This window comes from Biomphalaria glabrata, chromosome 17 (assembly GCF_947242115.1).
Source record: "Biomphalaria glabrata chromosome 17, xgBioGlab47.1, whole genome shotgun sequence".
NCBI lineage: Eukaryota > Metazoa > Mollusca > Gastropoda > Planorbidae > Biomphalaria > Biomphalaria glabrata.
This window is the reverse complement of record NC_074727.1, coordinates 15,540,295-15,552,539: the sequence shown is the minus strand read 5'-3', so window position 1 is coordinate 15,552,539 and position 12,245 is coordinate 15,540,295. Positions and strand designations below refer to the sequence as shown.

General features: G+C 39.6%; 1 protein-coding gene across 4 annotated transcripts in view; it reads right to left on the bottom strand.

The window, feature by feature from the left end:
- Nucleotides 1–12,245, bottom strand: part of LOC106055582 (solute carrier organic anion transporter family member 4A1-like) — a 102,864-nt gene that overhangs the window by 41,551 nt on the left and 49,068 nt on the right. For all 4 annotated transcript variants that reach the window (XM_056014878.1, XM_056014876.1, XM_056014880.1 and 1 more), the window contains exon 2: nt 4,623–5,914. In XM_056014878.1, coding sequence (XP_055870853.1) covers nt 4,623–5,361 — 739 coding nt within the window. In that variant the 5' untranslated portion in view covers nt 5,362–5,914. The remainder of the gene's footprint in view (nt 1–4,622; nt 5,915–12,245) is intronic.

The following is a 12,245-nucleotide window of genomic DNA, read 5'->3' as shown; positions in this document are numbered from 1 at the left end:
TTGCCAAGGGAATCGTCAAAAATAAAAACAAACACTTAAATCCAGCGAGACCTTAAAAAAAAATGGGGGCGGACAAATGACTGAGCATGCGTGCCAGTAGTATCGCGCTGTCGGTAACACTGTGACATAGACACTCTTTAGTCTTTGTTTAAAAAAACAGATTTGAATGATCTAACTCTATGCAATTATAAGTGAAGTAAGTCAAAGATAGATTCTAAAAATCTTGTATTCATAATTCGGCTTCCAACATTTTTCACATATCTCCGTATCTATTCTACATACCTCTTAATTTTTGTTTAAGTGTGCGCTTCTAAAAGAAAAGAAATGACCGATACTACATAGCAAAGAACCGATCAATCGCTGTCATGTCTCTCAATATTGCAAGGACCGATTCCTTTTTTTTTTTAAACAAGATAGATTACAATTAACGGATTAACTAAATGTTTAATTTTTGTCATTGATTTATGTAGTGCAGATGTAAGTCTAATATTTGTACCTTGATAAAAGGAATATTAAAATAGATTGAAAGTCTGGAGGTTAAGTGACTGTCTTAGGGATCATTCATTTCAGACGTCTACATGGACTAATTTCGGGATCCGAGCAGGCCTTGGGTAATAGGAGGCCCTACGCAAAGCGAACATGGAGGCCCCAGCCAAAGGAATAGGGTGGCCCCCAAATGAAAGGAAGAAACAATGGTCCTCTAGCATATGTAGCCTAACAAGTTGATCTATACATTTGCGCATAAATTATTGTAGAGACTTAGAGCTAGGCCAGTAGAGGCAGAGATTTGCTATGTTTAAAATTTGATCTATGTTTCGCAATTTTTTCTCTCTATTTTTTTTTAATCCTGTGTGAGGCCCCCACCAATCGCAGGCCCTAGGTGGCTGATTAGTTTGCCTACGCGTAAGGCCGGCCCTTTCGGACTAAACCAGACGTTGAGTACTGGAAGAGCATGACCTGGACCCTCCCAAGTATAAAATGTAAAGCTGTAGAAAATATGCATATAACAAGGAAGAAAGTGGTGTCAAAAGTCAGTCAAACGTCAACATGTGTTTTGTAGTTCCGAACGAATCAGTCAATCAATAAATACAATATTTCAATCAACAGACAGCTGGAGATCTCGTGCAAAAGACACCAAGCACACATTTGAGAATCAAAGGGAATCTACTCTAGTTGGCAACAGTAAACGGAAAAAAAGGAGCTTCATGTCATCTATTCTTAATTATTTTTTACAAAATTTATTTTTAATAATTTTTTTTTTTAGAAATCACAAAATGAACCAGAATCGTAAGAACATCATTACACCGTATCCATTACATAACGTACAATTTTACAACAGAATTATCATCTTCATAAACTGTCAACAACATTTACTGTTAACGAATGAAATTAATAATTGAACTCTATTGCAGTGAGACGTCACAAATGAATGACCCCGTGTGTGTGTGTTTTTCTAATCGGACATCAACGCAACAGTTTAAAAAAAAAACTGGGTTATCTGCCGTGATGCAGTATGTCTTGTTTTAGCCTTAGGGTGCACTATCTTTTTTATAGCCATTTGTGATTGCCGATGTAAACGTTGCAGAATCATTGACAATGTCATGTTACAAATACAATGTCATGTTACAAATACAATGTCATGTTACAAATACAATGTCATGTTACAAATACAATGCCATGTTACAAATACAATGTCATGTTACAAATACAATGTCATGTTACAAATACAATGTCATGTTACAAATACAATGTCATGTTACAAATACAATGCCATGTTACAAATACAATGTCATGTTACAAATACAATGTCATGTATGTTACAAATACAATGTCATGTTACAAATACAATGTCATGTTACAAATACAATGTCATGTTACAAATACAATGTCATGTTACAAATACAATGTCATGTTACAATTGAAAGAAACAAGTAATAAAAAATAAGATAACTTAAAAAAAAAACCCAAAGCTTTTCTAAGGGAAAAAACTGCTAATTACTGCCATTTTTCTGAAAAGGACAGGGTTTTTGCTCCCTTTTGTGCTCTATAAAACAAACTTGTTAGCAAGCTTTTCTTTACTACCTGCCATGTTCTCGTGTACTTTTTAGTTACGGATGTTTCCATTCTTAGTGCCAGGGTGAGACTGGGGACAATAGTTAAATACACCAAATGTTGCCAGCTTTTTGTCTACAACTTGAAAATCAAATGTTGACGCAGGAAGTATTCAATAAGTATACAAGCAGGATCTCATGCAGTCATTTCTTAACTACAACATTCTATAGAAAGGGGTCATATATTTATTGTTGAAAGTTAGACATTTATGTTTATTTCTGCAAAGAGTTATAAAATATGTCTTTAACTATTATAATACATCCATGCAATTGTTTTTTTTAATTCCTAAGCATATTGTTGTAAACCCCCCCTCCCCTTCCCTACTTACAAATGATTTTTTTCCCACATGCAAACTACAGAGATTCTCTGTTTCTGCTGGAGAATGTAAAATGACCTCTGAAGTGTGTTGCGGGACATTCGTTTTTGGACTTTCTCTAGTGAGAATTGCTTTCTCTTTTTGTGTTTATGGATCAGTGGATGTGAAGTCGAGTTGGAGTATTGTAAAGTATTTCTTTGACCGGGAATTTTGACTCATCACAACTGTAGTCTGCTTCGGCAATCAGAGTGATAGCGGCGTCCGGGGGAATCGGTGAGTTCTTAATTTTGTCTTGCTTCAACCCTAACAATATAATTAGTTTGCATTTTGTTGGCCAACATCTCACAAAGGCGGCTGCTTGGAGGTAGAAACATTAGAGCACGAGGAAGGAAGAAAGGCGGCTGCTTGGAGGTAGAAACATTAGAGCACGAGGAATGAAGAAAGGCGGCTGCTTGGAGGTAGAAACATTAGAGCACGAGGAAGGAAGAAAGGCGGCTGCTTGGAGGTAGAAACATTAGAGCACGAGGAAGGAAGAAAGGCGGCTGCTTGGAGGTAGAAACATTAGAGCACGAGGAAGGAAGAAAGGCGGCTGCTTGGAGGTAGAAACATTAGAGCACGAGGAAGGAAGAAAGGCGGCTGCTTGGAGGTAGAAACATTAGAGCACGAGGAAGGAAGAAAGGCGGCTGCTTGGAGGTAGAAACATTAGAGCACGAGGAAGGAAGAAAGGCGGCTGCTTGGAGGTAGAAACATTAGAGCAAGAGGAAGGAAGAAAGGCGGCTGCTTGGAGGTAGAAACATTAGAGCACGAGGAATGAAGAAAGGCGGCTGCTTGGAGGTAGAAACATTAGAGCACGAGGAAGGAATGTGGGGGAAGAAGAAAGAAATGCAAAGATACAATTTGCCAGTAGCGTCATAATGAATGCCATGATAAGGACTAATTTTTTTTGTTAGTTTACCTTCTTTTGTATATAATTTAATTTTACATATGATCTGGCTGCTATACTTTTAAAAAATTCACTATAACTTTTATTGTTACAAATATTTTTGTGTGTTATGTATCGACAAATGCCGGCTACTTAAAAAAAAAAGCTAACCCTTTGCGTTTCTTTGTTCAAAAGTATATATCAGCGGCAGGACCGACAATACTTATTTCTATTCATATATATATATATGTCACTGACATGCTCCATTAAGTAGCTATGCGATGAGTGTGAGAGAGAAACACCAAATAGAAAAGCTAACTATTAAAGCTATTTAAAAAAAACAAATTACAATAACTTTCAAATACTAAAACCCTGACACTAATACCCAGTGTAAGATATTATTGTAATGTGTTTTTAAATAAAGGAGTTATATTTTAAAAGTCTTAACACATTTTTTATGACAAGGACGTACGAAATTACGTCCCCTTTACGTCTACACTTTAAACAAACGATACAACTTTTATCCCGTCGATCGCTCTTAGACCGATATATAATTAGTGCAAATGAGATATTTTTATCACTAGGTTAATTTCTCCGGTTATAAATAGACCTTCTAGACATTATAATTCGAAGTTAATTAGTCCGCCCCAAGTTAATGACGTCAAAACGTAGCAATACGTCCAGCATTCCATCACTATAAAAGTATAAATACACTGGCCAAGTATTTTGTGTTCTTTTTTTTTCAATCCTCCGTCTCACCCAGATAATGACAGATATATAGGCCTATTCCAATCCTATCCACCTTTATACACAAAAAAAAAGGATAGGTAAAATTCTTGACAGCACTTAGAGTATAGACCTAGGTATGATTCTATTGTCTTATTATTATTGTTTTCCGATGATGACTGGTGTACGTTTATTACTAGTTAGAAGTGAATTCAATTCATTGTAATGACTCTGATACTTGTAAAAGGTGATTATTAATCACACTAATAGATCCTTATTGAATTTATAAAGCGCATTGAAAAAACTAACATCACGATTTATCTGTTCTTTTATCTTATATAATACAGACGTGACTTCAAGACACTTGAACCGACTGAAAACCTACCTATAAAGGCAAAGTAAGTACATTTGAAAAGACCTAAATGATGTTTGAAAAGGTCCGTGGTAATACTAATTTTATTTCAATCATACTTTTAATTCAAAATGTGAAACTAGTAGACATTTCTACACAACAGGAGTGATATTTTAACACTAAGAGATTCTTACCTTTGATTAAGTCTGGTACATTCCTATGTCCGGTCAAGTCAACAGAACCTGTTGAAGGCCAGGGTTTAACAGTGTTGGAATCCAGTCTTCCAGGCGCGTGTAATGGTCTAGACGATGCGCTAGGTTCTTTACTCGGCACAGATAAAGCGGATCCTGTCTCTTTGTGGAAGGCCGGTAACTCACTGACCGATGCGCACTTGTTTTGATTATCTGCCCTTGACCGATTCGGGTCCAGAGCGCTACCGGGGCCATTTTGGGAAGCGGTCCGATCGATTCCAGAGAAATGGGCGTCATCCGGGTCAATGTGCTGCACGCGACGTGGTGACAGGTTTGACGTCACCGTCGTTGAACGAGGTGTTCTTACGTGGGCGTTTTCAAAATGTGGGCTCAACTCAAGTTGGGAATTGTCTTCGATTCTTGATGAGCTTTTCAGAAGTGGAAACCACTCTTTCTCATTCTGATGACTATTCCCCTTGGAAAGAGGAGACTTGAGTTTACCTTGACCGTGCTTCTTAGACGTAGGCGCTGTAAGGTGGGGTGTAAGGGGCGCCGTAAAGCGCACCGTAAGGGGCGCCGCCTCGTCATCGCTGACCGCATCGTGTTTTCTGTCCTCCACTTCCACTATCACCAGTTCATCGTCCGCCTTGTCGAACGATCCGTCCGGCAGCTGCTCTTCCTCAAACAACCGTTCATCTTTGGAAGCTACTCCCCTGAAAGCCCCACTACTAAACGAGGTCATGGCAGACCTACGTGGTGGGTCCTACTGGTAATAATCCTCAGCAGTTAATCCCCAAGTAGACTCCTATGACTAACATTCAAAATGATTCCACGAGAGACAATCGACACAACATCATAATTAGTTTTAAGAAAAAAGAAAACACAACACTGACTCGTAATGCTGTTTTCAGAGGCACTCCATAGAGGAATAAAAACCTACCAGTTTCACGGTCCCTGAACACTTCACACTGAAATAAAGACTCTCATTCCAAAGCGTTTCAGAACATTGACACTAAATAATTCCCCTTTCCCTTGCTCGTTAAAACACTAGGCGCTAGAAGAAAATCAAAAGTCCGTGAGGGGAGGGGTGGTTCACACCCACTAAAAAAAAAAAGGGGGGGGGGGAAGCAATCCACTTTCCGTCTTGAAGCGCTGTATAAGGAATTCCAGCAGAGTTGCCGTGGCTGAGGGTTACGGTCCTTGTGCAAAGGGAGACCATCTGGGCAGAATTAAACCTTCAAGGGGAGGGAACTGTTCCAACGGGAGAGAATCCATTGTTTACAAGACAACTGCGCCTGTGGAGTAGAAAGATTTTTTTTTATATAAGTTACCACTATTGACTTTAAAAAAAAAAAAAAAGGGAGAGTTAGGGAGTTGTTTGGATGGGGTAAAGGGAGGTAAGAAAGCGTATTTGGGATAAGTTAAAAGTAGCGAAAGTTTAATCCCTTTAGACTCCGAAAGATGGGTCAGTAAGAAGACTTCACAAAGTATATAGGTCACTCATGGGGAGGGGAGGGGGAGTAGAGGAATAACGCTACAAAAAAAAAGTGTGGGGGGGGGGGGGAAATGGTGAGCACTCAGGGAACTGCACTGATTTCTGCAAGTTAAGCTGGAGATTTACCGTCAGCACTCAGATACACTTATGTCTAGGTCTGGTTCACAAACGTTTTTCCCTCACGATCTCTCTCTCTCTCTCACACACACACACACACTCTCACACACACTCACACAATCAAACGGAAATGAAAAAGCGAAGACGGAAGTCTGATGCTTCATGATTTTGTTCTGTCTGTGAGACTTTTGTCTTACTCTCTCTCTCATTTTCTCTCTCTCTTTTTCAGTCTCTGTCTGTCTCTCTGCCTCTCTCTCTCTCTCGCTCTCTTAGTCTCTCTTTGTCTCTATTTCAGACTCTGTCTCTCTGCCTCTTACTCTCTCTCACTCTCTCGCTCTCTTAGTCTCTTTCACAGACTCTCTCTTTGTCTCTCTCTTTCAGACTCTTTCTCTCTCTCTCTCTCTATCTCTTAGACTTGTTCTCTCTCCCTCTCTCAGACTCTTTCTCTCTCTCTCTCTCTCTCTCTGTCTTTCTGTCCTCTGTCTTTCTCTCTAATAAAAAATCATTAAAGGATTTTTCGATACTTCTCTTTCAAATATGTAATCACTTATAACCATGAAATTCTTTTGGAGACTATAACCGACTTTTAACGAGGAAGTCACGAGACTAGCACACACATTTAACTTAACCAAACTAACGCCAAGTACCCACTACAGTAGTGAAGACTCAGAATAACTTTACCCAACCTAAGTGTGTCGCCCTCGCGGAGACTTCTGTTGGAGGGACATATAAAATAAATTTACCAATTAGTCAATTAATTACTGGTTATTAATTATTTTGTTTGATACCAAAAAGTTAAATATTTCACCCACATACTTTCTCGGATCAAGTTGAAACATTATAAAATAATTTATTGTGCCTAACTAAGCATAAATCAATTGTAAAATTTGCAAATTCTCCAATTAATTATTGGTAATTAATAATTTTGTATCATATAAATCAGGGAAATAATATTGGTAATTAATAATTTTGTATCATATAAATAAATTTTACATTATTGAGAGACATAGTTGTAAATGTGGAGTTCTTCCTCATTGATACGTGTTTTTTTTTTTTTTTTTTTTTTTTTTTAAAGTAGCCTATATTTGTTTTATTTTGCTTGTTTTTTTATTGGATATATTTTTTAGGGTCCATAACAAAAGTGGTTTTAAAAAAATCGAGTATATATTTAGTAACACAGAATACCAAGGGAAATCAGCAGTTAGTAAATCAACTTATTAGTTGTACACGAGTTATCTAGGGTAGAGAGGCTTGTGTCACTGGCACAGATAACAGATCACTGGTGCGGTCAGAGTTTGTCTAAATATTGCTTTTGTCAGGTCGGTGCGTGTGTGGAGGGCAAGCGGGCGTGGTGTAGCCTGACCAGGGACCAGGAGGGTTATTAACTCGCGACAGGTGTAGAGGGAAAGATAGAAGAAGAACAAATAAACAGGACCAAGGGAAGTTTTAGAGAGGAAAATAAAATCTGATTATTTATAGAACGTGAGGCGAAAGGGGAAACAATTCTAAGGCTTACACACTTGTATGGTACACAATGATATGAGATAGCCTCAGCATTAAATCACAATTTTAATGGTTGAAAAAAAAAATGTTTTTGTATCTGAATAATCTTTTTCAATTAATAAATATGCTCATGATTTCATACCCCTTCCCCCCCCCCCAACCCCCATTGAGGCTAGCACGGAACTCTTTTCTGTGGGTGTAAAGATATAATAAATGTTTTCAATTTATCCCAATGGCGCTTACAGTTTTCAATGTAGCAGCATTCAAAACCATTGAATAGAATCTTTTCCGTATTTCAGTATTCAATGCCATTGGAATTGAAATGCAATTAATAACACCAACTAAAGTGCACTACTATAATGTAACAGCATTCAATACCATTACAGTTTATGACTTTCATGTAACAGGATAAGGTAGAGATTAAGTTTATGACTTTAATGCAACAGCATTTAATACTATTACAAGGTATCGTTTTCATGTAGCAACTCTGAAATAACGGCTACAAAGTAATAACATATAAAGTCACCACTTGAAATAATTACTACTGTAGTCTTTTAAGCTAGCACTAGCATTGAGTGAAAAAGTGGGGGGGGGGGCATCTGACCGAGACCAATCGTTGTTGAAGGCCTCAACATTGACCTGAGACGTCACAACCTGTGGGCAGTTTAGACCAATAGCTCGTTGCCACGTGACAGGTCAATAAAGATTGGTCTCCAACTGATAGTCCGGAGTTTGAGGGGGGGGGTCAAGGTAACTAACTCCCCTCCCTTCTCCACACACAGACAAACAATCCGCAAACCGTGCTTCAAAATGAGCCAAAAGATTTCTGAAGCGTTGTAATGGTGGTAGTTCAAACAAAATGTCCCCCCCTTAGATATTGGATCTAGCGAGGTGGTCTAGCAGTAACGCACTTTGCTTCCAAACCTTGGGTGTATCGGGTTCGTCTTCTTTTGGTAAATACTTGGATTTACAACTTCGGGACGCCCTTGAGTCCAGCCAACTCTAATAGTACCTGACACCGCTTAGTCGTCGCCCTGGCCACATGACATCTTTGTTATCTGTCTGTTATAGAAAGTGATGGCCTTTAAATCATCTGCTCTTAAAAATCGCAAGGTCTGAAAAGGGAAAGTTTACTTTGTACTGTTATCACCAAGTCGGTAATGAAGACATCCTAATTTCTTTGCATGTTTGAAGACACTGAAATATGGATTTAGGAAGGTGCAGAAAACGGCCATAACGAGCTGAAGGAATGCACGGCATTGTATCACTTCCATAGTCAGCTTAACTTCAGTGTTGACAGTGGGTAACCTTGCCACTCCAACAGTCCTACTCTCCTATCTCCCCCCCCCCCCCTGTCTAACATAACACATCTTATCCGACTGCATCATTTGTGCACCTACACCCCCCTTCCCTCCCACCAACTAACCTCCTTTTCAGGTTTGTATACACGGTAAAACCCCCCAGCAAGAGTTTATCTGAGATGTAGATTTCAGCTGACATAAAAAGTGAACAAAAAACTTTTTTTTTCTTTCTTTTTGTTTTAAGTGTATGTGTGTGTGTACGTGTGTGTATGTGTGCGTGTTCGATTGTGTACGTGAACATTTGCTTGTGTACGTGTGTATACGTGATTTCTATTTCTCCTAATTGTCGTGTTTTTTTTTTAACTATTCCCCTTGGGTCTCTGCACCCACACACAGGCACACACACACACACACACTCACACACATATACAATGAGCTTCGTGGCATCGTTTTTGTATAAGCATCGCATTGCTATTTCCAGACATTTGTTATTGACCCCGGGGGAGAGGGGGAGGCGGGGGCCGCCGCTGCACGTGCTTGTGGCTGGTAAGCGTGGACAGAAGTCAAGATAATGTACAGTCAATAGCATGGTCGAACACATGTTTTACAAGTTTCAGAACGCGTCAGGTTTCGCCTCTACGAAGTTAACAAGGGACTCGATCGAGTCTCTATTACTCTCTATTCCAGCGTTTCTCAAACTGTGTGGGGAGCTTGGAGCCTTCCCCCCCCCCGGACCCTTAACGTACAAAGGGAGCGTGAACGTATTTTGTTTTGGTTTAGGGGAGGAGAGGGCTAAAAGTGTAAAAATAGAGAAACACCGCTCCATAGTAACCATCTTAAAATCACCAATAAACTCTAGTGGTTCTGTTCTGTCTGTAATATCTCAAGCTCAATACCTCAATAGCTAGCATTGTGCAAAACTGTGCGGTACTTTATAAGTTAAGCCAAGCAAAATATAAAAATACTTAAAGAATAACGTGTACAATTTTCTAAGGGGGCAAACCCTACACATTTACTTTATTCAATCATATCACTGAATACTAAAGGATTAATTTTCCTTTTTGGTAACAAACAAAATAATTAATTACCAGTAATTAATTGACTAATTTTTGTACTAATTATTTATTTTTATATATATATTGATTCATGTTTTGTTAGGTATAACAAATAATTGTGCAAAAGTTTCAACTTGATCTAAGAATGATTGTGGGAGAAATAACCTGTTCACAATTTGTACCAGACTGACAGAGTCACATTAGACCTTGTAAAAAAAGAACGTCGTCAGAGAGATACAGGAGGGCCTGATGAATGCTGGTCGTCAATCTTTTTGAATTTGAAACCAAAGTTCTATAAAATAATGTTGTTCTTTCTACTAATTTGGTTGTTGAATTGTTTTGCTGGTCGGGTTTTATCACCAAATGCCGAACATATAAGAAAGTCATTTGTCGAAATATATAATTTAGAATAATAAATGTATGCTAATTAATGCTACTACAAAGCGTTTGTAAGACATTATGTAAGGCCCGAACAATACTTCTGTGAAACAATTTATTTAATCAACCCATAGATCCTGAGATGAACTCCAGTTGGTGACAAGGCAGGGAGACCTAGGTCTCCCGTAGTGCCCTGGTAAGGAACTCTGCTGTTTGGCGTAGTGCCTCATAGCTTCCATACAAACATAGTGAACCACTGGATACGTCTTCCCGCAGCTCGCGGAGCTGCGGACACTCTTGCAAGACGTGCGCCACCGTCTCTTCTGATTCCCCGCAGTGTCGGCAACGGGCATCAAAATTTGGCCGGAACCGGGTTAAGTACGCACCTATGGGGCAGTGTCCCATGCGCCACTGCGCTATTGTTGTTTGTTCCGACCTTTTTAGCCTCCACCACGGGTCCTCTCGATTTGGGCGGCGCATGTGCTGCCAGACTCCCCTGGCAGTGTTGGAGTCATCCCAGGATTTCAACCACTTTTCATGTACCCACTCTCGTATAACTGTGGTAGCCTGTTGGAACGTACTTGGTGACTCGAAAGTGAGCACGGCCAGCGCTCCTTCTCGTGCTTGAGCATCAGCCACGGCATTGCCCCTCACGCCGCAGTGCGAGGGCACCCTCTGCATAAAGATGACAGCTCCAATAAATAGGCGGATGACCCATAGATCCAGTTTCTCTCTCTCTCTCTCTCTTTTAAGTACACTTTCCCTTTCAGACCTTGCGATCTATGGGGCATATGATGACCTACCCACCCGCCAGACAGAACAGTGTACACTGTTCTCATTCAGGCCGGTGAGAGGGAGCTCTTGTTCACTTTTGCTGGCCTAGAGTTCCAAGAGCCGAAGGCTCAACTCTACCTGACAGTTTCAAGAAGAAGAAGAAGAAGAAGTGGCCCACGGTTAACGAGGGTGTCATGTGGCCAGCACAGCGATCAACCGCCGTTACTTTCCTCCAACTAATGTCTGAGATGGGAGGACTCAGAGGCGTCCTAAAGATTCGGAAATTTAAAATCCCAGTCATCACCAGGATTCGAACCCGGGACCCTTCGGTTCGGACTTCCAAGCGCTTTACCAAACGGCCACCGCGCCTTCTGTCTATCTCTCTGTGATGTAATTAAATGTTCATTGTCAATAAATGAGTGAACGAATAAAAAGACATTGTTCTTTGCTCAGATAACAAACGAGAGACAAACTGAGCTTCCAATGGGCGGATGTTCTGTTAATTAGTTCATCTTGACAGCAGCTTCTGGTTTACCACAAACTTTTTTTTTTCTTCCTCTTTCTCTCTTCCTTCTTTCTATTTTCGTTTTTACGAAAACCATTTTACGTTTTTTTTCCCTTCAGTTTTTATTCCGTAGGCATCCATCATTCTCATCTTCTGTCTTTCCTCATGGTTCCCTTTTTTTTTGCAGGTTGTGACTACTTACTTCTACTGGTTTCATGCTCTTTGTTAATCACTCTTTGTCGTTCTTTTCTCTTTCTTTGTTTTCCTGTCATTTACTACACGTCACTTCTCTTTTTTGTGATCAGTCACTAAATATCTGTCTTGTTTTTTTTATTTCTGCACATCACTCATCGTCTGTATCTTCTCGTTAGTTCTTCTGTCTATCACTCTGCTTCTGTATCTTCTCTTCTTCTGTCCAACACTCTATGTCTGTATCATCTCTTAAGTTTTTCTGTCCATCTTTCTATGTCTGTATCATCTCTTAAGTTCTTCTGTCCA